General features: G+C 43.3%; 1 protein-coding gene across 2 annotated transcripts; it reads left to right on the plus strand.

Annotated features, from left to right (window-relative positions):
* Nucleotides 1-2,449: 2,449 nt before the first annotated feature.
* LOC128902127 (hydroxymethylglutaryl-CoA synthase, cytoplasmic-like) lies at nucleotides 2,450-15,600 on the plus strand. 2 transcript variants are annotated; one of them, XM_054184540.1, is made up of 10 exons: nucleotides 2,450-2,505; nucleotides 9,507-9,964; nucleotides 10,323-10,448; nucleotides 10,954-11,118; nucleotides 11,843-12,011; nucleotides 12,122-12,292; nucleotides 13,707-13,813; nucleotides 14,156-14,281; nucleotides 14,588-14,751; nucleotides 15,183-15,600. In XM_054184540.1, exons 2-10 carry the CDS (start codon nucleotides 9,517-9,519, stop codon nucleotides 15,273-15,275), a joined length of 1,569 nt encoding a protein of 522 aa, XP_054040515.1. In that variant the 5' UTR covers nucleotides 2,450-2,505; nucleotides 9,507-9,516; the 3' UTR covers nucleotides 15,276-15,600. The 2 variants fall into 2 exon arrangements, with proteins under 2 accessions (XP_054040515.1, XP_054040514.1); XM_054184539.1 differs by lacking the exon at nucleotides 2,450-2,505 and adding an exon at nucleotides 2,741-2,847.
* The last annotated feature ends 5,683 nt before the right edge of the window (nucleotides 15,601-21,283 follow it).

Consider the following 21,283-nt stretch of genomic DNA (forward strand, 5'->3'; position numbering starts at 1 on the left):
AGAAAGCAATAATGGATCATCTTCCCAAGCTAATCTTAGTCATTTTTGGCACCTTTTTTGATCAGATCTGTGAAGATATAATAAAAATCAGAAGATTGCTATTTACATCTGCATATATTGTTGACTACACAACAAAAAACAATTGCAAAAAACAATTCTGCCTTTACCATTTTGAAAGAAAACCCAACATGTATCAGAAAAAATAAACACCCAGCCATGTAAGTACAGGGTTACAGGCGAGCACATTTAAGCTGTCAGGGAGCAGCAAGGGAAGGCTACTCTGCAAGGGAGGGTGAGCCAGAACATGACAACAAGACAGGCAGGGCACACTCTCACAGTGCCCAAACAAAAAGCAGAGCAGGGCCAGTGACAGCAAGCAGGGTCAGACAATAGTCCAGATTTTCGGACAAGTCTGTAGTGATGAGGCAGGTCAGAGGTGAAGTTGGGAAGTCAAGTCAGTGGGTCAGGATCAACAAGGGATGTAGCCAGGCACAGGCACACCCACAGCGCTGCTCAGGCAAGGGCCAAAGTTTGAACGTAGCTCCTAAGTGAAGGGGAAGAGGACACCAAGGCTTCTCACAGCTCCTTGTTACACAGCTCTCTTCACTGCAGCCCCATCCCAGGCTACTTGAGCACGTTGTATCAGAGCTGGCCTTGTGCACAAGCAGCTAAGACCCCAGGGAGCGGGCAAGGGGTTGCAAAGTCTCAGGGTACACTCACAGCCCTAACATAAGCTCCTGCAAATTCAATGAAATGGACTGTTTAATCTCTTCCTGAGTGCCTATTCTTCTCTAAAGCCAGAACAGTCAAAGTACTCTGATGTGAGGAAACATTATGCCACCAAACTATATAATGAGAGGTTGGTATTAGGAACCCATTTTGAAGTCTAGAACAAGGACACAGTTATGGGTTTGGGTTTTGATTTTGTTTTTGGTAGTAGGAAGGGAAAAGAAGAAGGAACTGAAGTTTTAGATTCACAGAGCAAAAGTTCAATTTTTCTAACAAGAAGTCTGTTTGGTCTGTAGGCACAGAAGATACAGTGTGTCTACATGATGTAACTATGCCATGGTCTATTGAGTTTGCATTTTGTTAACATGTTTTTTCAGAATTTCTAATGGAACTAGCTTGTACACAGCCTGGCATAAGCTCATTAGAAGACTGCAGGGTAACACACGCAAACAAAACTTCTCTCAATTTCTCAGTAGTATTTCTCAATCCTTGGACTACAAAGAGTTATACAAATCTGTGATTTTACATGACAATAGCAGAATGGTTACAAGTTCAAAACAGATTGAACAAACAGGATAGGAGTTAAGACTTTTAATGAGAGTTTTTCCCTTTCTTTTGCATTATTTTTACCTGCTCCTAAGATGGTGGAAATAACCTGGTTGTAATGCCCTGATACTGTGTGAGGTGAGCAAGGTAACGTCTTCTGCTAGCTGTAGCAATCAGATGTCACAGAACCCAACACCAGTTGCTAAGGGAATATATTTCTTTGACTTGAGTGGTGTTTTACAACGAAACTATCCAGGCTTTAAAATTTGTGTGTGAATTTATCAAGCAGTTTCCCATCTGCAACAAACATTTGTACTCCCAGTACCAGCAGGAACGAATCCTCTGGGGATGCTCTGGAGCCTGTGCAGCAATGGATTAGCTGGATATAAATCATCACGGGGCCTAAAGGCTACAGAGGTTGGCATGTGAAACCCATACATTAGCTAATTGTGAATTTGCCAAATAACAATAATGCCATGAAATATGCTGTGGATTTAACAAGCTGGGAAGAGACTGTTACAGGAGGATTGGGGGCAGGTAGGACAGGACATCACATCCTTTGTGAAGCAATTTTGCTGGCAGAGCCCCTGCGCATGCTCTGAGTGCTTCGTCCTCGCCCACCATGGGGAAGGACGGAGGGTAGGTTTTACAGGCAAGAGAGATGTCACAGGCTGCCGCACCGGGTGGCACCGGGCGCCCTGCCCGCCCCCGCAGACCCCTGCCCGCCCCGGCCTGCGCCTCACGGCCTCGGCACCCCCACCAGCCCCACTGCTCCTCTCAGCCCGCCGCTGCTGCCTCCCAGCCCCTCACCCGCGGCCCTCCGCTGTTCGCGCTGGGAGCCCCGGTCCGGGGCCGAGGCGACACGATGGCCGGCTCTCACCGGGAACGGGTGGGCCTCGCCTCCCGTTGCCAGGCAACCGCTGCCTCACCTCGCCAGTGACCGGCAGCCGTCCTACTCTCACCCGCGGTCGGCAGCGCGCTCCCATTGGCTGTCCCCGCGTTGCGCTCGGCTCCCATTGAGCGCCCACCGCCAGTGCCGCGTCCTCATTGGCGCGCTGCCCTCTGGCCACTCTGCGTCACTTTCTCACACCATTCCCCCCGCCTTCTCCGCCAGCTGTGGGCCGGCCGGCCGGCGGGCGGGACCTGGGCGGTGGCAGCTGTGATTGGCCGGAAAAGCTGCCGCTCAGGGTCCTGGCCGGAGGCCGGGCTGTTTAAAGCTGCCGCACGCCGGTATGTTAACTTTTCGTGTACGCGAGCAAAGGTGTCGAGTGACATCGGGAGTTATTTCCTCGGATAGGTGAGGGTGGCTCGGCTCCCGGAGGCCCTTGGACTGGGCAGTATCCCCTGCCTCTCCTCGCGGGGCGGGCGGAGCCGCGGGGGGGAGGGCTGGGTCTGTGATATCGCGTGTAGCTGGAGCCGCCCGTGGGGCGTGGGGCTAGGTTGGCATAGCTGGGAGCGGTGTTTTCAGTAGATATAAGTGCGTTTGAAATAGTGCTTGCAGTGCAGCAAGAGGAAGAAGGGGGGAAAAAAAGGGGAGAAGGAAAAAAGAGGCGTTTCTAAGTGTCACTTAAGGTAGGTGTCGGCCTGCAAACGGCGCTGAGCGCTGCACGAAGCATCATCGAGCAGCGCGCGCTGCTCTCTCCCGCTGTAGCTGGCGAGGCAAAATGCATCGTGAAAGACCTCGTAGCCCTGGTGTTGGAGGACCCTGGATGTTGTCTCGCGTGCTTTCCCCCCCCGAAAGAAGCACCCTGGCTGGGTGAAGGCTGTGGTAGGTACCTCCCTGCCGCTGTCCCGCGCAGCGAGGCCCCGCAGACTGTTGCTGCGGGGTTCCTCCTCCGGGCTCTTCCCCCGCTAGCGGAGTGTCCCCAAAAAAGCCTGAAAGCGACGGCAACCTAGGTGTGTCCCTTAATAGTCTTTGTGTCGCGACACAGGCGCCCCCCCCCCCCCCCCCCCCCCCCCCCCCCACGCCGGAGACGGCGGGGCGGGTGTGCCACCCCCTTCATCGCGCAGGGCAAAGGCAGCCTGGTGTTACCCCCAGGAATGCCATCGCTTTCTTTCGTAATAGCTTTTGTTGCACAGGTGTGGGCTTCCTGCCAGCCTACCCGTGTTGCTAGCGGAGTCTCGGTCTCGGATGTGCTCGGGGCTAAACCTAGAGGGAGAGTGCCTCGGATCCCTGCGGCACGCTGACCCTCGCGGGGAGAGACGCTTCAGATAAATCTTTATGAAGGAATTCAAGATACTGTCTCCTTGCAGTTTGGACCTTTTACGCTGTTTGCTTGCTTCTCGCTTAGTCTCATTCTTTTGGCTCAGAGGTGAGCGGGGCACGTGGTGATGACTCATTCATGCATGGTCCATGCCGCGGTAAATCGCAGTAATCCGGGTAAAAGCAGTGACCTCTCGTGGCGTGACAAGTGCTTTGCATGCATGTACTTGCACTCAATACCTATAAACCTTTTAGCTGTGTAGGAATAACTAGATGTATTTAAATGATGTTGTAACTGAAGCTACCAGATCATCACTGTTTAACTTCTGAAAAACAGCCTGAAGTGGCTTTGCTTTCATGAGCGAAGTCTGTTCTACAAATCTTCCAGAAATAAAAAGCCAAAGGGAATTGCTAAATGTATTATTTGTAGCAAACAAGCTTGGGCTTTATTTTCTAATTTTCAGTCAAGTGTTTTCTATGAATTAAAAACTTAATTAGCAAATAATGAAGTCAAATCACTTACAGAATAGTCTCAAATTCTTAAAGACAATGTAAGCTAACAGTTGTGGGAGAACATATTTCTGATGCCTGGAAGCACTAGCAGAAAGTAGTGGCTGTTTTATGCTGCTCGTCATTCCCTACAGAATCTTAAGGGGATTCAAAAAAGCAGGTTTCTAATTTTTTTATATTAAAGCATTTTTTGATTCTCAGTATTTTAAAAGAAATAGTACTTTTGAGTACTCTTTCATTTTCAGTAAAAACTCAGTGATGGGATTTTGTTTGCAGTTTGACTAAGAGGACAAAAGGATGTTTGTTTTGCATCAAGTATACAATTTTTTTTGCCCTGTAATGACTAACTGACTTACATCATATGTCCCACTTTCTTAAGTGATTAGAGCAAAGCTTATAAAGCAATGTTTTTCATTGCAGTATAACCTGATAGCCCTGACTGCTGCTATATTAGGTGAGCTTGATATTTGGTGAGCCATGTGAATACAATAGGAAGTCTGTCTTTAGTTGTCTTCTGCAAAAAGCTTTCTGAGAACTGCATCAATTAGTCTGGAATTAAATGCCAGCTTTGATTTCAAAGTTCTGTAATGAACAAGCACAGAGCAGTCTTCCTCAGCCCTCGCCAATAATGCAAATCTTTTGGCATAGTGAATTTCCTTATAATTCACTGCCTGATTAAAACCACTCTTGTTCTATGGCTGCTACAGATCAAGTTGATTATGTGCTGTCATGTGTTGTCTTTTAGTATATAACTTAATTAAACTTAAGTATCTAAGAGTCTTTGTAGCCTCTAACATATCTTTCTGACTCTTGGAGCAGAACCAAGCTCTGCTATGGTTAGAAGGCTCAGCCTCAGGGTGGCTGTCAGACACCATGCTGAGTTGGGACCTGCATGAAGTCTGCTGGCAGCAGTCTGTGTTTCCTTTTTGTCCCCTTTCAAAGAAAGGGACGTGTCTTATGCCACAAAGGGCTGGACCCCCAAGTCCTTTTCCCAGCTGGGACCTTGGGAATCTCACTGTTGGTAGTGTGTCTGCATTCATACAGAGAACAGGAAGCCACCCATGTTCTCCTCTTCATTGCCTGTGCAGATTTGGGGTAAAACACAGCTCTTGGAGCTGGGTCTGAAGCTCAATGCTGCTCCTTGTCCCCAGGAGGTGTATGTGTAACTTGCTAGTTGTGCTGCTGAGAGGAGATGTGAACTTGCCCCGGCAGCTCCTGGGGGAGCCTCCAGGCCACTGCACTCCCTTTCCTGGCTGCGGCTTCAGGAAAGCTGTGACTGCCACTATTTCTCACAGTGTAAGCCTGCTGCTGTGCTATGACAAATCCTTAATCCTGCCCACCAGAGTCAGCTTCCTGGAGGCAGATATTATGATGTCTTCCTTGATTATTTTTTTGTAGTCCAGCTAGTTCAAAAAAGTGATGGTACTGCTTGCCCTTACTGCCATGGTGTGCAATGTTAAAGGAGAAGCTGCTGCCTGAGCATTCACACACCATTCAAGGAGCTGCGCGCACACACACACCACCTGAGTCTTTAACTGCTAGGACCAGGGTCCCTTTGCAGCGGGTGACCCCAGTGGGGTGACAGGTGCCCCTTTTGACTCCTTGCATATGCACTCTTGGGTGTGCTCCCTCCTTCAAGTTCAACTCTAGGTTTCCTGCAACAGAGTCTTGGGCATTGGATTTTATAAAAATAAGTAATTTAATTGAAAGGTGCAGCAGCAAGGTCAGCCTGGGCTGGGTGCCTCTGAAGGGGGGGGAGACCTTGAACAAAGAAATCTCTGGGCAATTATACCCTTGTCATCTATATACCTGCCCCTCACACACTGTTCATGTGTTTAGTCTAATGGTGATTTTTTTAGTCTGGAGTCTTCTAATACCTTATTGGATTCTTTTTTTTGTGCCCAGGCAGGCTGTTGACTGCTCTTATCTTGTTGACTTGCAGTCTCTGATGACGGTTGTTGCCTCCTCATCTTCTGTTTTATGCTTCTTGTGGACCTGTGCTTGCTGGCAGAACATTGGGACTTTTAAGTTCCCTGACTTAAGGAAAACACTACCAAAACACCAGTGTGTTATCAACATTTTCCTCATACTAAAAGACTAAACACAGCACTGTACCACTGCTAGGAAAATTACTAAGAAAATTAACTCTGTTGTGGCCTAAAGGCTTCAGCAAATCTAGCTACTCATGCTAAGTAAAGCTAAGCAAACAGCATAAATAACACCATATTATAACCTTAAGTAATTTAGTCTAATTAAAACTTATTTAAGCTAAACAACTAATTTTTCAACATGCAAGAAGGTGCAACTTAAAATCATTTGAGAAACTTTAAAAATTAAATGCTAATGGGGGTGAGGTGCATGCAGGATGGGGTAGTCCGTCAAACCCAGGAATTTGGGATGCTGGTGGGTTTTATTTCAAGTTTTCATAGGGTTTGCCTCCATACTGGTGCTGCTGGATTTATTGTGCAAGGCACTTAAGACGACGTTGATCTCCCCTCGAGAGTCCCCATTAGAATGGGGGGAGTCCGCAGGTGAACGCTCTGCCTCCCCCGGCTCTGCGTGGGGGGGGGGAGGGGTGAAGCGGGCTGCACTTGCCGAGAGCTGGCCATGGGATTCTGCAAGGTGTAAGGGCCGGGGTCGCAGCTGGTGGGAGCCGGGCGGGGCGTGATACCCCCCCCCACCCCAGTGGCTCCTCACAGTCTCTCTGGCTGTGTCATGGGTAACCTTGAGTCGTGGGGGTTGTGGAATAAATACTAAATTGGCTAAAAAATACAAAAGTACAGCATTGTTCACACATTAAGGAAAAGTATAAAATCAAGAGGCTTCTGAGGTAGAAAATAGCCGCAGCTGGCATGAAGGACACTACATGAGGTACGGGACGGGATGCAATTATTCCGTGGCTTTACCTTATGATGTATAGCGGATACAGGAATGGGATGATACCATGAAACAGATAAGCTGCCAATTAGCTGCCCGCTCAATACTCGGAGCCAACATTTTGTCAAATGTTGATGAAATGCTGTCCTTTGTGCAAACTCTGCTCATTCTAATGTCATTATAATACCAAAACACACCTCCATCCCGAAGGCTACCCGCCTCCAAGGTGCGACCACTCCTTCTTGAGTCTGCGCCCTGAATTTCTCGTAAACTATACCTTTAATTGTGAAGCGAGAGAATTTTACACCAATCATGATAAAAGTATGTATGACTAAAGTCACTCAAACTCCACCTTGAAGATAACAAATAGTATAAAAATAGCCCGAGAGAGGGGGGATACCCAGGGAAGACACCATCGCAAAGAATTCCATCACTGACGTCTGGGAGCAGTCGACGGGCTGAGCCTCTCTTCCCCCCCAATAGGGATGCCTTTGGGTAAGACTTAGATTATACCGAGTGCTTCCTCGGGAAACTTAGAAATTTCTCTAGAGACTCTCTTTCCTACATTTAGAGCCAGGCTGTATCGTTTATAACTTTGTCATGCGTTTTGTATATGTAACAATGCTTTCATTTGCACGTGCTTTGCAGACAGTGTATTTATCACCGGCAATCCTAAGAACCTATATATCTGTTGTTTAAATAAACTGCACTTTTTTTTAAAGTAGCTAGTCATTTTGGTTTCTCACTGAACACGACCAAAGACTCGAGAGAGGCCGTGCTAGTTCATGAGCACGACTAGACTGAAGGTGCAGTCCACTATTAGCGTATCCAAATCGTAATAGTTTAATACATATTAAACGGGATTGGACTGATAGTGCTGAATTGGGCATCACTCAGAATTTAAACCTAGCCGCACCTAGCCTCCCACCTCGGTGAGGAGTGTTAGAACGCAAGGGGGTTTATTTTCTGCCAAAACCGCTTTGCCCCTTTTCACGTAACAGGGGTGCCCTTAGCAGCGTAGCGGGGTCGGCTCGGCGGGGGGAGTGGGGTGGCAGGCCCATGGCAGGGCGCTGCAGCTTGCAGCGCGATCGTCTGAGCTGAGGAGCTTTGCAACGGGATGGGTTAGGAAAAAAGAATTCCGGTCAGCCGCGGTGCTCGGTTTTATCCGGATGTTGTAGCGGGGTGTTTGTAGGCACTGTGCTTTTGGGTGAGCAGATAGGAAATCGTGAGCCTGGGGTGGCAGCAGAGTAGACAATGCAAAATTGGTTTTCTTGCTTGAAATCTTGTGGCAATACACCATAGGGCTGTTCTGTAGTGCTCCAGTAAGCAGTTTTAAATAACAGCTATAAAGCGATTTACACGTTTTAATATAAATAAATGCTTTAAATTAAATACTTTAAAATGAATTGTTAGATGCGTCATAGGTATGTTTGAAACTTTGTTAGAGGCAATCAAAATGAATGGTGAGCCATGCGTTCTTACTTTAGGTCTTATGTAAGACTTCAATATCTAACTGTATGTGTAGCAGAAGGCGCTTCTAATGTTTCCCTAACACTTTTTTTAACGTGCATCGTGTAAAGTCATCATTCCTGCATAGAAAGGCTTTATTCCTTTATACAGCTCATTGTGATTTTATGGAAGAAGCTGGGTGAGGTCAATGTGATGGTACAGCTGAGCACAAAAGGGACAAGTGTTCTGTAAGGATGTAAGCAAATGTACAGGAAGGTGGTGCCTATTTGTGTAATACAGATAGGGTTAAAGTAATAGGATATAGTATATCCTAGAGTATAGTGACAATAAAGCTTAGGGTTAAAACAAGACAACTTGGTCTATCAGGAAGAATACCTGTGTGTTTATCTCAGCCTAGGAAATGTTCTTCCAGGCCTGGCGTTAGGAGTTTTGGTGTTCAGGAATGCCAAAACAGTGTATATCTTAAAAAACAAAACAAAACAAAAAACCCCAAAAAAACCCCAAAACCCAAATAAACAAAACCAAAAAAAAAACCCCAAAAAACACCACACCAAAAACACCCTTCTATCTTTGTTGCAAGTATAAACAAAACAAAGCAGCTTAGACCACTTAGTTTAAAAATAAAAGCAATTTTGAAAAACCCTGGCCTGTTTTAAGGCTGAGATTTCCTGGTAACCTGGTAAGTATAAATTTTTAACTTGATGTCTCAACTAGCAATGTTTGGGTTTTTTTAAAAAAAACCAAACCAAACAAACACAAAACAGCCCAATCTTTCCAGCTTGGTTGTCTAAAACTGAGACTTTGCAGATAAGCAAGAGTAGAATAGTGAACATTAAGACTTAATTTCTAAAACAACACTTGTTAAGCATGTGTTTTGCTTCAGTGAAATAACTTGGTCTTAGGTTACATATATTCATTTCCAGGGCTGAAATTTTACTTTTGCTTAAAAGATCTTAATATAAAATGTTATAAAACTTCTAATGATGTTTACAGTATGCTCAGATCAAAATTTCACCTGGAGGCAAAGGCTTGCCTTTTGCAAATGAACTTGTAGAATACCTGAAACTTTAATTTTCTGTAGATTCATAGAAAAAGTTATGTATGAAGTAGGTATCTAAAAATGGATGTGAATAAATCAGCTGGGTTTTGTGGTTTTCTTTTTTTCTTCAAGATTTTCCACGATGCCTGGGGCTCTTCCAGTGAATGCTGAATCCTGCTGGCCCAAAGATGTGGGAATTGTTGCACTGGAAATATATTTTCCCTCTCAGTATGTTGACCAGAGCGAGCTGGAGAAATATGACGGTGTGAATGTTGGCAAATACACCATTGGGTTAGGACAGTCAAAGATGGGATTCTGCTCTGACCGGGAGGATATCAATTCTCTCTGTTTGACTGTGGTTCAGAAGCTAATGGAGAGGAACAGCCTTTCCTATGATTGTATCGGGAGATTAGAAGTTGGAACGGAGACAATAATTGATAAATCAAAATCTGTAAAGACTGTCCTGATGCAACTTTTTGAAGAATCTGGTAATATGGATGTAGAAGGAATCGATACCATGAATGCATGCTATGGAGGTACCGCTGCTCTCTTTAATGCTATTAATTGGATTGAGTCCAGTTCTTGGGATGGTAAGTTCAGGGTATTTTCTTGAAAAATTGCGTCAGTCTCTATTTTTTGAGTAGTCTGCCTTGCAATTACAGTGTTCATGTTTAACCATGTAAAACCCAGAGGGTAAACTCTTGTATGCTTCTGAAGTCTTTCTTAAATGCTCTGGGCATTTGCCACTAGTTCAGTTACATGCAATAAATAATGACATGGATAATCATCACTAGTCTTTTCCTGTAGATTTCGGTGGCTGCTGGGATTGAAGAGCCCTTTAATCCTGGAGTCATCTCCTCTATAACCAAAGTCTAAAAATTGCTGATGGATATAAAAATGTGCTAGACTTTTGGCTACTTTTCATACTTATTTCTGTGTTTTTCACAGGACGTTATGCAATTGTTGTTGCTGGAGACATAGCTGTGTATGCCACTGGAAATGCCAGGCCAACAGGTGGAGCTGGTGCTGTTGCTATGCTAGTTGGTCCAAATGCTCCGTTAATTTTTGAGAGAGGTTAGTCCCACGAGTAAACAAATACTGTTCAGACAGATACTGGATCTATTCTGAAGCCTGTTCCTTGTTTTTATGGGTTGCTAGAGGGCTGGATTAACTCCCACTAATGTCAGAAATTGTACTTTGTTTCCTCTTGCTCTGGGTTAACTTGGCCAAATCCTGTTACAGGAGGCAGCAAGAAACAACTAGAGATGCTTCTATCTGTGTTTTCCTTGGGGATTCTCCAATAAAATTGTTAGAGTGGACTAGAGCTAAATAACATAGCGCTCTACTTTCAAGGTGAAATGATGAAAATCATTTGTCGCTGGTGTTTGTCATGCTCAGTCCTACTGTACTTGAGTAACAGATGATTGAGAAATGTGTGAAACCTCACCTTAAAGGGCCTGATGTGCTAAGAAAACCTGCTTGACTGAGGCCAAATATTACTTGTTTTCCTGTGTGTTCAAACTGCCTCAAAGTAGCTGAATAAAGTAATTTTCAACTTTTGTCAATTTCTTTCCATCAGGGCTGCGTGGAACCCACATGCAGCATGTGTATGACTTCTATAAACCAGATATGGTCTCTGAATATCCTGTAGTTGATGGTAAACTATCTGTACAGTGCTACCTCAGTGCGTTAGATTGCTGCTATACTGTCTATCGCAACAAAATTCACACCCAGTGGCAAAAGGGTATGTAGCATCACATGATATTGCAAGATCTGGCAAATATTGGAATGTGTAGCTACACAGACAACGTATTTTCAAGTTTTAGCATCTAATCTAAAGACTAGTACATGGTCCCTTTCTTTGTTTGTGTGTTCTGAGACAATTGAAATGCTTGCACTCTCCCATAAAGAAATGTCTTATTTCTGTTCTGGTATGGCTAAGTACCTGATAGTCAATAAGCAGTAGTCTCTACAAGCTTTTGTTGGTGTAATGTATAATATCTTGCTTAAGTGTGTCGTTCCCTCCTCTACCAAGGCTCTTGAGATATTGAGGTTAATATTTACATGTTGTATAAGATACTTATTTATATTTTTTTTACCCCCATGTTTAGTAATTGCTTCACCCGTATTAAGAAGCATAGGTTTGAAGATTAGGTAATTAGATGAAGTAGATTATTTCTTATTTCAAAATGCTGGGTAGAAATACTGAGATTCTGTTAAGCTTAACTTCTTATTCTAGAAGAAAAAGGGCAACCGTCGCTAGCTGGTGCACAAGATAAGTAATAGATAATATAATAAATAGAAGTAACAGCAGTGTGTTAAATGAACTTGGCAGCAATAATTAGTCTTACAGTTTTCTTTTGTATGTTGATGTGTTATGATGACTGGTATCCTGCCATCTCCCTGTTTTATTTTAATACTTGGAGTACTAAACATAAGTTGTAACACAACATTTCTGCCACTTCCAGAGGGGACAGACAGACATTTCACCTTGAATGACTTTGGATTCATGATCTTTCATTCTCCATACTGTAAACTGGTACAGAAATCTGTGGCTAGACTATTGCTGAATGACTTTCTCTGTGACCAGAACCTAGAAAAAGCAAAAGGTGTTTTCAGTGGTTTGGAAGCTTTCAGGTGAGAATGGCTGCTGTCCTCCTTATTCAGGTAGTCTTAATTTGTTAAACATCCAAGGTGTTTTTCCTTGCTGTCATTTTAGTAATTGTTTCTGAACCTTTTTTTAATAGGGATGTAAAACTTGAAGATACGTATTTTGACAGAGATGTGGAAAAAGCTTTTATGAAAGCCAGTGCAGAGCTTTTCAATAAGAAAACCAAAGCTTCGTTACTCATATCCAATCAGAATGGAAATATGTATACCCCTTCAGTCTATGGCTGCCTTGCCTCTCTTCTAGCCCAGTAAGCATAAAATTGGAAAGTCATAGTTTTTTATATGTAAGCACATAAAAGGTTTAGTTTTGGAAGATATTTTGTAAAAGCACCTTCTAGAAAACCTTTTCCTACTAGATTGCCTTAAGTAGCAAGACTAAAGTTAGAAAACTATTCTGCATACACAGTGGGTTCAAGTGAAAAGCAGATTCAAAATTTCTGTGTCAGAAGCTGGTCTCAAAGAGAACGCCTTCCAAAGTAGAATTTTATTTGTAAGGTGGTGTATCTTTTTTCCAGCCTCAACACACACATATGCACACCCCAGTGTAAAAGAGAATCTGGATGTCTTCTCTGTTCCACTGTAATCATAGAATGGTTTGGGTTGGAAGGGGCCTTAAAGATCATCTAGTTCCAACCCCCCTGCCATGGGCAGGGACACCTTCCACTAGACTAAGTTGTTCAAAGCCCCATCTAACCTGGCCTTGAACGCTTCCAGGGAAGGGGCATCCACAACCTCCCTGGGCAACCAGTTCCAGTGTCTCGCCAACCTCAGAGTAAAGAACTTCTTCCTAATATCCAATCTAAGTCTACCCTATTCCAGTTTGAAACCGTTAACCCTCATCCTATTGCTACATTCCCTCATAAAGAGTCCCTCACCATCTTTCCTGTAGGCCCCCTTTAGGTACTGGAAGGCTGCTATATGGTCTCCCCAGAGCCTTCTTTTCTCCAGGCTGAACAGCCCCAACTCTCTCAGCCTGCCTTCATAGGAGAGGTGCTCCAGCCCTCTGATCACTTTCGTGGCCCTCCTCTGGACCCTGACCTGCTTCCCTTGACCTGCTGGCCATGCTTCTTTTGATGCAGCCCAGGATGTGGTTGGCCTTCTGGGCTGTGAGTGCACATTGCTGGCTCACGTTGAGCTTCTCGTCCACCAGCACCCCCAAGTCCTTCTCCTCAGGGCTGCTCTCAATCTACTCATTGCCCAGCAATAATAAGCAAAGTCAAATTAAATTAGTATTTACTTAACAAATTGTTGTTGGTTTGGGGTAGGTTTTTTTTGCAGTGACAGACTTCTACAAAATCATGTTAAATTTAAATCAAACTACTCCTCTTAGGTCCTTTTTTCTTTATTGTGACTTTGCATTCTAAGATGTGATGGTTCATTTTAGGCTTCAGATTGCTTAATGAAAACTGCCTTCTAGGTAATCATATTCTGGGCATTTCTTTGTTCACTTTTGCTTAGGTAGCTTTGAAAATCCTCATATAACTGTAGTGTTTGAAATACTGTTTTTAAAAGTCATCATTTATATGTTTAGCACACTAAATGTGTATTGTAGTCAATATAATTCTGCTGGCTGCTTTTTCTATGCTAGCTGTGCTTTCTAGGTATTTAAAATTGGCACCTTGTCTTAATTCTCACTTTAAACAACTGTTGCTTGATTTGTAGGTACTCCCCAGAGCAGCTCGCAGGACAGAGAATTAGTGTGTTCTCATATGGCTCTGGTTTTGCTGCTACACTGTATTCTATCAGAGTTACACAGGATGCCACTCCTGGTGAGTGAAAGGAAGAAAGATGTTAATAAGTCCCTTGCACAGCTCACCTTTAAATGCTTTGTTATGTCCACCAGCATAAGTAAACCTGCAGAACAGTGCCTACTGACAGTAGTGTTAAACTGAAGATGTTCTAGCTCCAGGGAATGTTTCAAGTGTCTCTTTGGGCAAATAATGTTCTTCAAATGCTTTAAGCATTTTGCTTGAGTAATTGGGAATATTTTTTTAAATGACTAAGACTCTAGCCTCTCTAATGCAAAATGTTTTGAATAGGCTTGAAATACTAACATGTTGGTGTGCAGTTCTCATACTGTTGCTACTTTACATGATGGTTTTATACTGTAGGTTCTGCACTGAACAAAATAACTGCTAGCCTTTCTGATCTTAAAACAAGACTTGACTCAAGAAAATGCATTGCACCTGTTGTCTTTGCTGAAAACATGAAGATTAGACAGGAAACACATAATTTGGGTAAGAATGTCATAAATATAAATAATTCCTAGTCCTACAGCAAAATACTCACAGATTAATTTGCATGACTTAATCATTAAGGTGTAGAATAAAGGAAATATCTAACTCTGTACTTCAGAATAGCTCATAAAGTACTTTTCTGTAGCTTGTGTTTGTTGGCCCAGTGTGGTTGAAATGAAAATGCAGACTTGGTTTTCCTCTCTTATTACTTCCAAACTGCAAAGGCTTGTGTTGTATAAAACTCTCACCAGGAACCAACTAACAGTATGTTAGTTTTTTTACTAACTGTTTGGCTGTTTTTCACAGCCAACTATATTCCACAGTCTTCAGTAGAAGATCTCTTCGAAGGAACATGGTACCTTGTGTGTGTGGATGAAAAACACAGAAGAACTTATGCACGGCGTCCACTCATGGGTGTTGGACCTCTGGAAGCAGGAGTTGAAGTTGTCCACCCAGGCATTGTTTGTGAGGTGAACACTCAGCACTCTTTTTCATTTGATACAAATGGTGGAACAGTTTGTGTTTGCCTTAGCATGTGCGCATGTGTTAAAAGAGGAAGTGGTTTAACAAGTTATATCAAGTATTTTGTTAAAATATGTAACATTAAGCCAGAAGTGTGTAAAAAAAAAAAAAAAAAAAAAAAAAAAAGGCATGGGATTTTAAGAAAATACATTTCATCATAACAAGAACAAAACTGCACAAGATTGAAACAAGAACAAATGGGCTCTCTTCACATAATCAGTTTGCATGAAGCATGACAGATTTGAATGACTTCAGACCAAGCTGTCCAGTGTAGCATGAATGTTTGGGTGTTGGACTAGCTATGAAGTATGAGTGTTTGTGAATTTAAAAACTATATTTAATGTTTTGTGTGTGTGTGTCTCCCTCCATTCCCCCCCAGCAGATACCAAGCCCTGCTAAGAAAGTGACAAGAATCCCTGCAACAACAGAATGTGAAGGCCTTACTGTTGCCAGTTCCAATGGGGAGCATTAAGATACTTCTGTGTGGTGGGGAATGAAAAAAGGTATGAGGGTGTAGGGTGAGAGAGAAAAAAGATTGCAGTAGTACTGAAATTTCAGTGTACAGTAATACTTTATTGGAGCATGTAAAAACTGTTTAAACTTCTTGAAAAGATTCGTCATAATATGGTGTGCTGATAGTATTTTCAGAACACTAAAATCATGAATATACTGGAGATGGAGGAACTTGCCAGGGGCTTTGTGGATTCCGTAACATGTCTGAATTTAATTGCTGCATAGCTGTAGTCTATTACAAGGTTTTGTATCACATAGAAAAAAAAAAAAAAAAAAAAAAAAAAAACAAAAACAACAAAACAAACAAACAAAAAACCCCCAAAAAAACCCAAACAAAAAAAAATGTCCTGGTTGCGGCAGGGACAGGGTTAATTCTCCCCAGGAGAGGTATGCCATGCCCACCCTGAGCTGCCGGGGGAGGGGGGCAGGAAGTTGCTGCTTGGAGCAGGCTGGGGCGTCCAGGGTCTGGCTCTGGTTGGTGAGTGGCGGTTCCATAATCGTGTTTGTATATTCCTCTATCGGTGTTATTGTTGTTGTTTGCTTGTTCCCTTTGCTGTTCTGTTAAACTGCCTTTGTCTCAACCCAAGAGTCTTGCCTTTTTCTTCTGATTCTTCCTGTACTGGGAAGGCCTGAGCGAGCGGCACGTGGTTCTTGGTTGCCGTCTGAGGGGGGGTTCGAGCCGCTTCAGAAGCGGTTGGTACAGAAGCACAGCTCCTCTTAGCAGCTCGACTGCCGGTGCTGGGTTGGATGTTCAAAGAAAGGGTCCCCACCACACATCATGCAACTGATGCTACATGGAGTAAGTGGATTGCACTGATCACGCAGCGAACTCGAATGGGAAACCCCCGTCGCCCAGGAATTCTGGAAGTGATCATGGACTGGCCAGAAGGCAAGGATTTCGGAATGTCACCAGAGGAGGAGGTGACGCGTGCGGAAGAGGCCCCACCATACAATAAACTGCCAGAAAATGAGAGGAAATATGCCCTGTTCACTGATGGGCCCTGCTGGATTGTGGGAAAGCATCGAAAGTGGAAGGCTGCTGTGTGGAGTCCTACATGACAAGTTGCAGAAGCCAGTGAAGGACAGGGTGAATCGAGCCAGTTTGCAGAGGTGAAGGCTATTCAGCTGGCTTTGGACATTGCTGAGCGAGAAAAATGGCCAGTACTTTATCTCTACACTGACTCATGGATGGTGGCCAATGCTCTGTGGGGGTGGCTACAGCAGTGGAAGCAGGGCAACTGGCAGCGCAGAGGCAAACCCATCTGGGCTGCTGACCTATGGCAAGATATTGCTGCCCGGATAGAGAATCTGGTTGTGAAAGTAGGCCATGTAGATGCCCATGTACTGAAAAATCCGGCCACTGAGGAACATCAGAACAACCAGCAGGTGGATTGGGCTGCTAGGATTGCAGTGGCTCAGGTGGATCTGGACTGGCAACATAGGGGTGAACTCTTCATAGCTCGGTGGGCCCATGACACCTCAGGCCATCAAGGAAGAGATGCGACATATAGATGGGCTTGTGACCGAGGGGTGGACTTGACCATGGACACTATTGCACAGGTCATCCATGAATGTGAGACATGTGCTGCAATCAAGCAAGCCAAGCAGTTAAAGCCTCTTTGGTATGGAGGGCGATGGCTGAAATATAAATATGGGGAGGCCTGGCAGATTGATTATATCACACTGCCACAAACCCATGAAGGCAAGTGCCATGTGCTCACAATGGTGGAAGCAACCACTGGATGGCTGGAAACATACCCTGTGCCCCAATGCCACTGCCCGGAACACTATCCTGGGCCTTGAAAGACAAGTCCTGTGGCAACATGGCACCCCAGAGAGAATTGAGTCGGACAACGGGACTCATTTCCGAAACAGCCTCATAGACACCTGGGCCAAAGAGCATGGCATTGAGTGGGTATATCACATCCCCTATCACGCACCAGCCTCTGGGAAGATAGAACGATACAATGGACTGTTAAAGACTACACTGAGAGCAATGGGTGGTGGGACCTTAAAACATTGGGATGCACATTTAGCAAAGGCTACCTGGCTAGTTAACACCAGGGGATCTACCAATCAGGCTGGTCCTGCCCAATCAAAACTTCCACATACCGTAGAAGGGGATAAAGTCCCCGTAGTGCACATGAAGAATATGTTAGGGAAGACAGTCTGGGTTAGTCCTGCCTCAGGCAAAGGCAAACCCATCTGTGGGATTGCTTTTGCCCAAGGACCTGGGTGCACTTGGTGGGTGATGCGGAAGGATGGGGAGGTCCGATGTGTACCTCATGGGGATCTGATTTTGGGCGAGAATAGCCAATGAATCAAATGGTATGATGTTAATAACTAAGTAACCCTGTCACTGTATGTCCTCATTACTATAATTGTTGTCAGCTGTACTACAGTAAGAATCACCCAGATTAAGGACAGATGGACTTTGATGACAAACTGAGTAAAGCACAGCAATGCTGGGATCAGAACTGACCTCAGCAGCTGGCGCCCAGCAACTTCCTCAAGATCTACATCTTCAGCCCATGGACTGTGGGCATGAGCCACACCGGGTACACCAGTCACAAGCTCTGAAAAATACAGCATCTCACCTGCCCTGAGAGACTGTTCTAACAGATGGAGCCCGAAGCCATGGACTAAATGAACTCACCAGACACTTTGGAGGGCTGGCCCATAAACTAAGGGCTTTATATCTGCATGAATATATGTGTGTGTGTATATATATATATATGACAGGGGAAAGTGGTGGCAATTCATTGGAACCTGTAAGATCTGGGCATGGCATAGATGGTATGGAATAAGGGGTGGATAATGTCCTGGTTCCGGTGGGAATAGGGTTAATTCTCCCCAGGACACAGGTATTCCATGCCATGTGAGCCATGCCCACCCTGAGCTGCAGGGGGAGGGGGCAGGAAGTTGCTGCTTGGAGCAGGCTGGGGCGCATGCATCCTGGGTCTGTAATCGAGTATCCGTGTTATTGTTGTTGTTTTTCTTGTTCCCTTTGCTGTTCTGTTAAACTGCCTTTGTCTCAACCCCAGAGTTTTGCCTTTTTCTTCTGATTCTTCCTGTATTGGGAAGGCCTGAGTGAGCAGCACGTGGTTCTTTGTTGCCGTCTGAGGCTAAACCACAACAAAAAACCAACTTGCTTTTTTTCATGTAAAATGACTTGAAACCTACACTGTTAACTCTTCTACTTGTACTCAAAAGTGGGGTGGCAAAATAGTCCAAGCTTTTAATGGTAGTGTTCTCAGTGCCTTGACAGTAAGCAGTCAGTCTTTTGAATACTGCACTTGTCTTTCCCTTTTTTCTCCCAGTTTACCTCTCATCACACCATTGCTTTGGGAAAGGTATAGAACCAACTAACATTCATTACTGGAATAGAATCTCCTCTGTCAAAATGACTGGATCAAGAATGGCTAGACTGACAGGTGTTTTTTTCCAAGAAACTCTGACCTACTGTGTTATTTAGTATGTAATTCCTTCTAACATCCACGTTACCGGTGTTATACCTGCTTTATAAATCACAGCAGCCTGGGAGGAAAGAGGAACAAGGGAGGTGTAGTAGTTTGGGTTTTTTTCTTCTAAAGAACAAAAAGGGTATATTTATTGGGTTCATTGATTTGGCACCTTTCAGGATTGTTTAACTGTAATAGAAGTATTTAAGGCAGCAGAATTTTCAAATAAAGCTTCTGGATATTATGAAGCTGTTTTAATTGGCAAACTAAGGAAGGGAAGAAGATTACTTTTTCTGGAACTCTGGCCTCACTATTTATGTAATACATTTCTAAGAGACTTATTTTTAACTTTGGATTTGGCTTGTACTTTGAGGTCATTCTCACTATTGGTAATGTTGTAGGAATGGGGTCTTCCCACCCCTCAAACGCTAGCTAAAAGCGATCTGTTTTGTGAGTGGTATATATACAATGCCAATGGGGCATCCTTTCTGGTAGTTTAAAAAAGTTTGGATTGGAAATGAACTATGACATGAGCGTTGTAAGCTTGTAATATATATTTAGATTGAACTAATGTACAGAATGAAACTTTGTTGAATTTTCTTTGCTAATTCTATAAAGCTATATTATCTAATATAAAGTAGCAAAAAATGATTTGTCAAATTAAAATATTTTTGTGTGCAATTAAGTGTTTGTATTATGTCACTAGGATTTGAGAACGCTGTACAGTCAACCCTTTGTAAAATAGTTTATTATAAATTGATGATTACTAATCAGTTTGTTCTGAAAATGATGGAGCAATGATGCATGAAAATAGTGTTTGCAAGTATTTTTTAGGTTGCCCTTGTGAAACTTATATTGGTACCAGAAAAAATATATCCGTGGAATGAAGTCCATTGCTGGCAGTGGACAAGCCAAGAAGTGAGCTACTGGTATGAAAAATTAACCACAGGGACCTCACTTTCTGTGAGGCAGATGCTTTATTAAAATAAAGATTGAGATACTTGAAACCTGTTAAAGTAGTACTGACTTGTTGGGTTTTCAGGATGCATCTTTCCTTAACAGGAAAGAGGGAACTGTCCTTGTGAAAACTTAAGAGTTGTGGGTTCACAATATGTTAGGACCTTCTGGATCTTTCTTCTTAATACCATTCCATTACAAAAGTGGAATGAAAGGGTTGCTTAGGCTGGTGGGAAATTTATTTCAGGAGTGTGGTTTAAGATAACTTAAATGTTTTCAGATGGCAACTGTTTATAGTGGAGGAAAGAATTCCCAGCTTATGAACTACAATTAATCTTATTACTGTCTTATGAAAGATGGTATTGTTTTATCCTCTTCTCACAAAAATTCTGAAAGGGGATTGGTTCTTGCCTGAAGTAACCTTGCCTGGTTACTTACCTGAGACTCACTGACTCCAGATGCCCATGGGTAGCTTTTCAGAGTCATTCTGTTGCTCGCTTATATTAATTATGGCTTTTAAAGTCAATTGATCATCTCATCAGTCCCCATAATAGATAAGGCATCCCTGCCCTTAAATTTGAAAGCACCAACTGTACCTCTCTAAACCTTGTATTGGTTTACTTGCCTTAACTAAAATATAGGCTCTTCCTCTTAACTTAGGCATTTCAACTGTGCCTGTTTGGAGGACAGCTATTGTTTGCATTGGAGCTAATGATATTGAAAATTAAAGTATAAAATACCTGATTAAAGCTGAAGGTAGGAGTATCTACATCTTGATGATGTTCAGAACAATTGGAAGTGTCAGGCTATCCAACTTTTAACTTGCAGTGGTCAAGAGTATCAAAATCACCTTTGTGCTAGCAGAAGTAGTCTGGCAGAAGTTAGTACAAGCCTGTAATGCTCAGTATATAAGTGGATTTTGTTATTGATTGTATTCAACTTACTGTGATACCTAGTGCTAAAGCAAGAATTTAAAACTACATGAGTTTTAGAGTATGCTTATATCTTTTTTTGGGGAGTGCAATGGGAGTCTAATCAGTTCTAGACTGTCAGAATTGTACAAGTAATGGAAGGTGTTAGTAGATGGTAGCCTAACTATCTATGCACTAGGAATTGCAACCACATGTGCAGGGTTAAAACAGCATATCCTAACTTGCCTTTCTGAATTGTGACAAATCATGAACAACGGTCAACAGCAGCATTGCTGTCTCTTTAAATAAAGTTAAAAAAATAAAGGTTCCAATCTTACCATGTTTAATTTGTTGAAGAAGTTTTAGAGAAGAATTTGCACTTGTTTAAGATTATTGTCTGGTTTCTGCTTAAATTTAGTTCTCTGCAAAAACTGTCCTGGTTTGTGGTGGTAAAGTTTGAATCAAGCTAAGGTAAAACTTTTCAAGAAATCGGCTGTTATGCTTGTACTAAGAATCTCCCAAGCATGTTAAGTGCAATACTGCTTGATTTCTAATAAAGATCATATCCACAAATGATATCTTACCTGTTTTACTTGAGTTCTTGCACTGGTTATACCAAGTTTCTGGAGCAAGGGGCA

This window comes from Rissa tridactyla, chromosome W, assembly GCF_028500815.1.
Source record: "Rissa tridactyla isolate bRisTri1 chromosome W, bRisTri1.patW.cur.20221130, whole genome shotgun sequence".
In the NCBI taxonomy this organism is placed as follows: domain Eukaryota; kingdom Metazoa; phylum Chordata; class Aves; order Charadriiformes; family Laridae; genus Rissa; species Rissa tridactyla.

Coding starts and splice junctions, on each gene's coding strand:
- LOC128902127 (XM_054184540.1), top strand. CDS start 9,517: ATGCCTGGGGCTCTTCCAGTGAATGCTGAATCCTGCTGGCCCAAAGAT. Junction 12,012..12,121: donor AGTGGTTTGGAAGCTTTCAG/GTGAGAATGGCT, acceptor TTTTTTTAATAG/GGATGTAAAACTTGAAGATA. Junction 12,293..13,706: donor CTTGCCTCTCTTCTAGCCCA/GTAAGCATAAAA, acceptor CTTGATTTGTAG/GTACTCCCCAGAGCAGCTCG.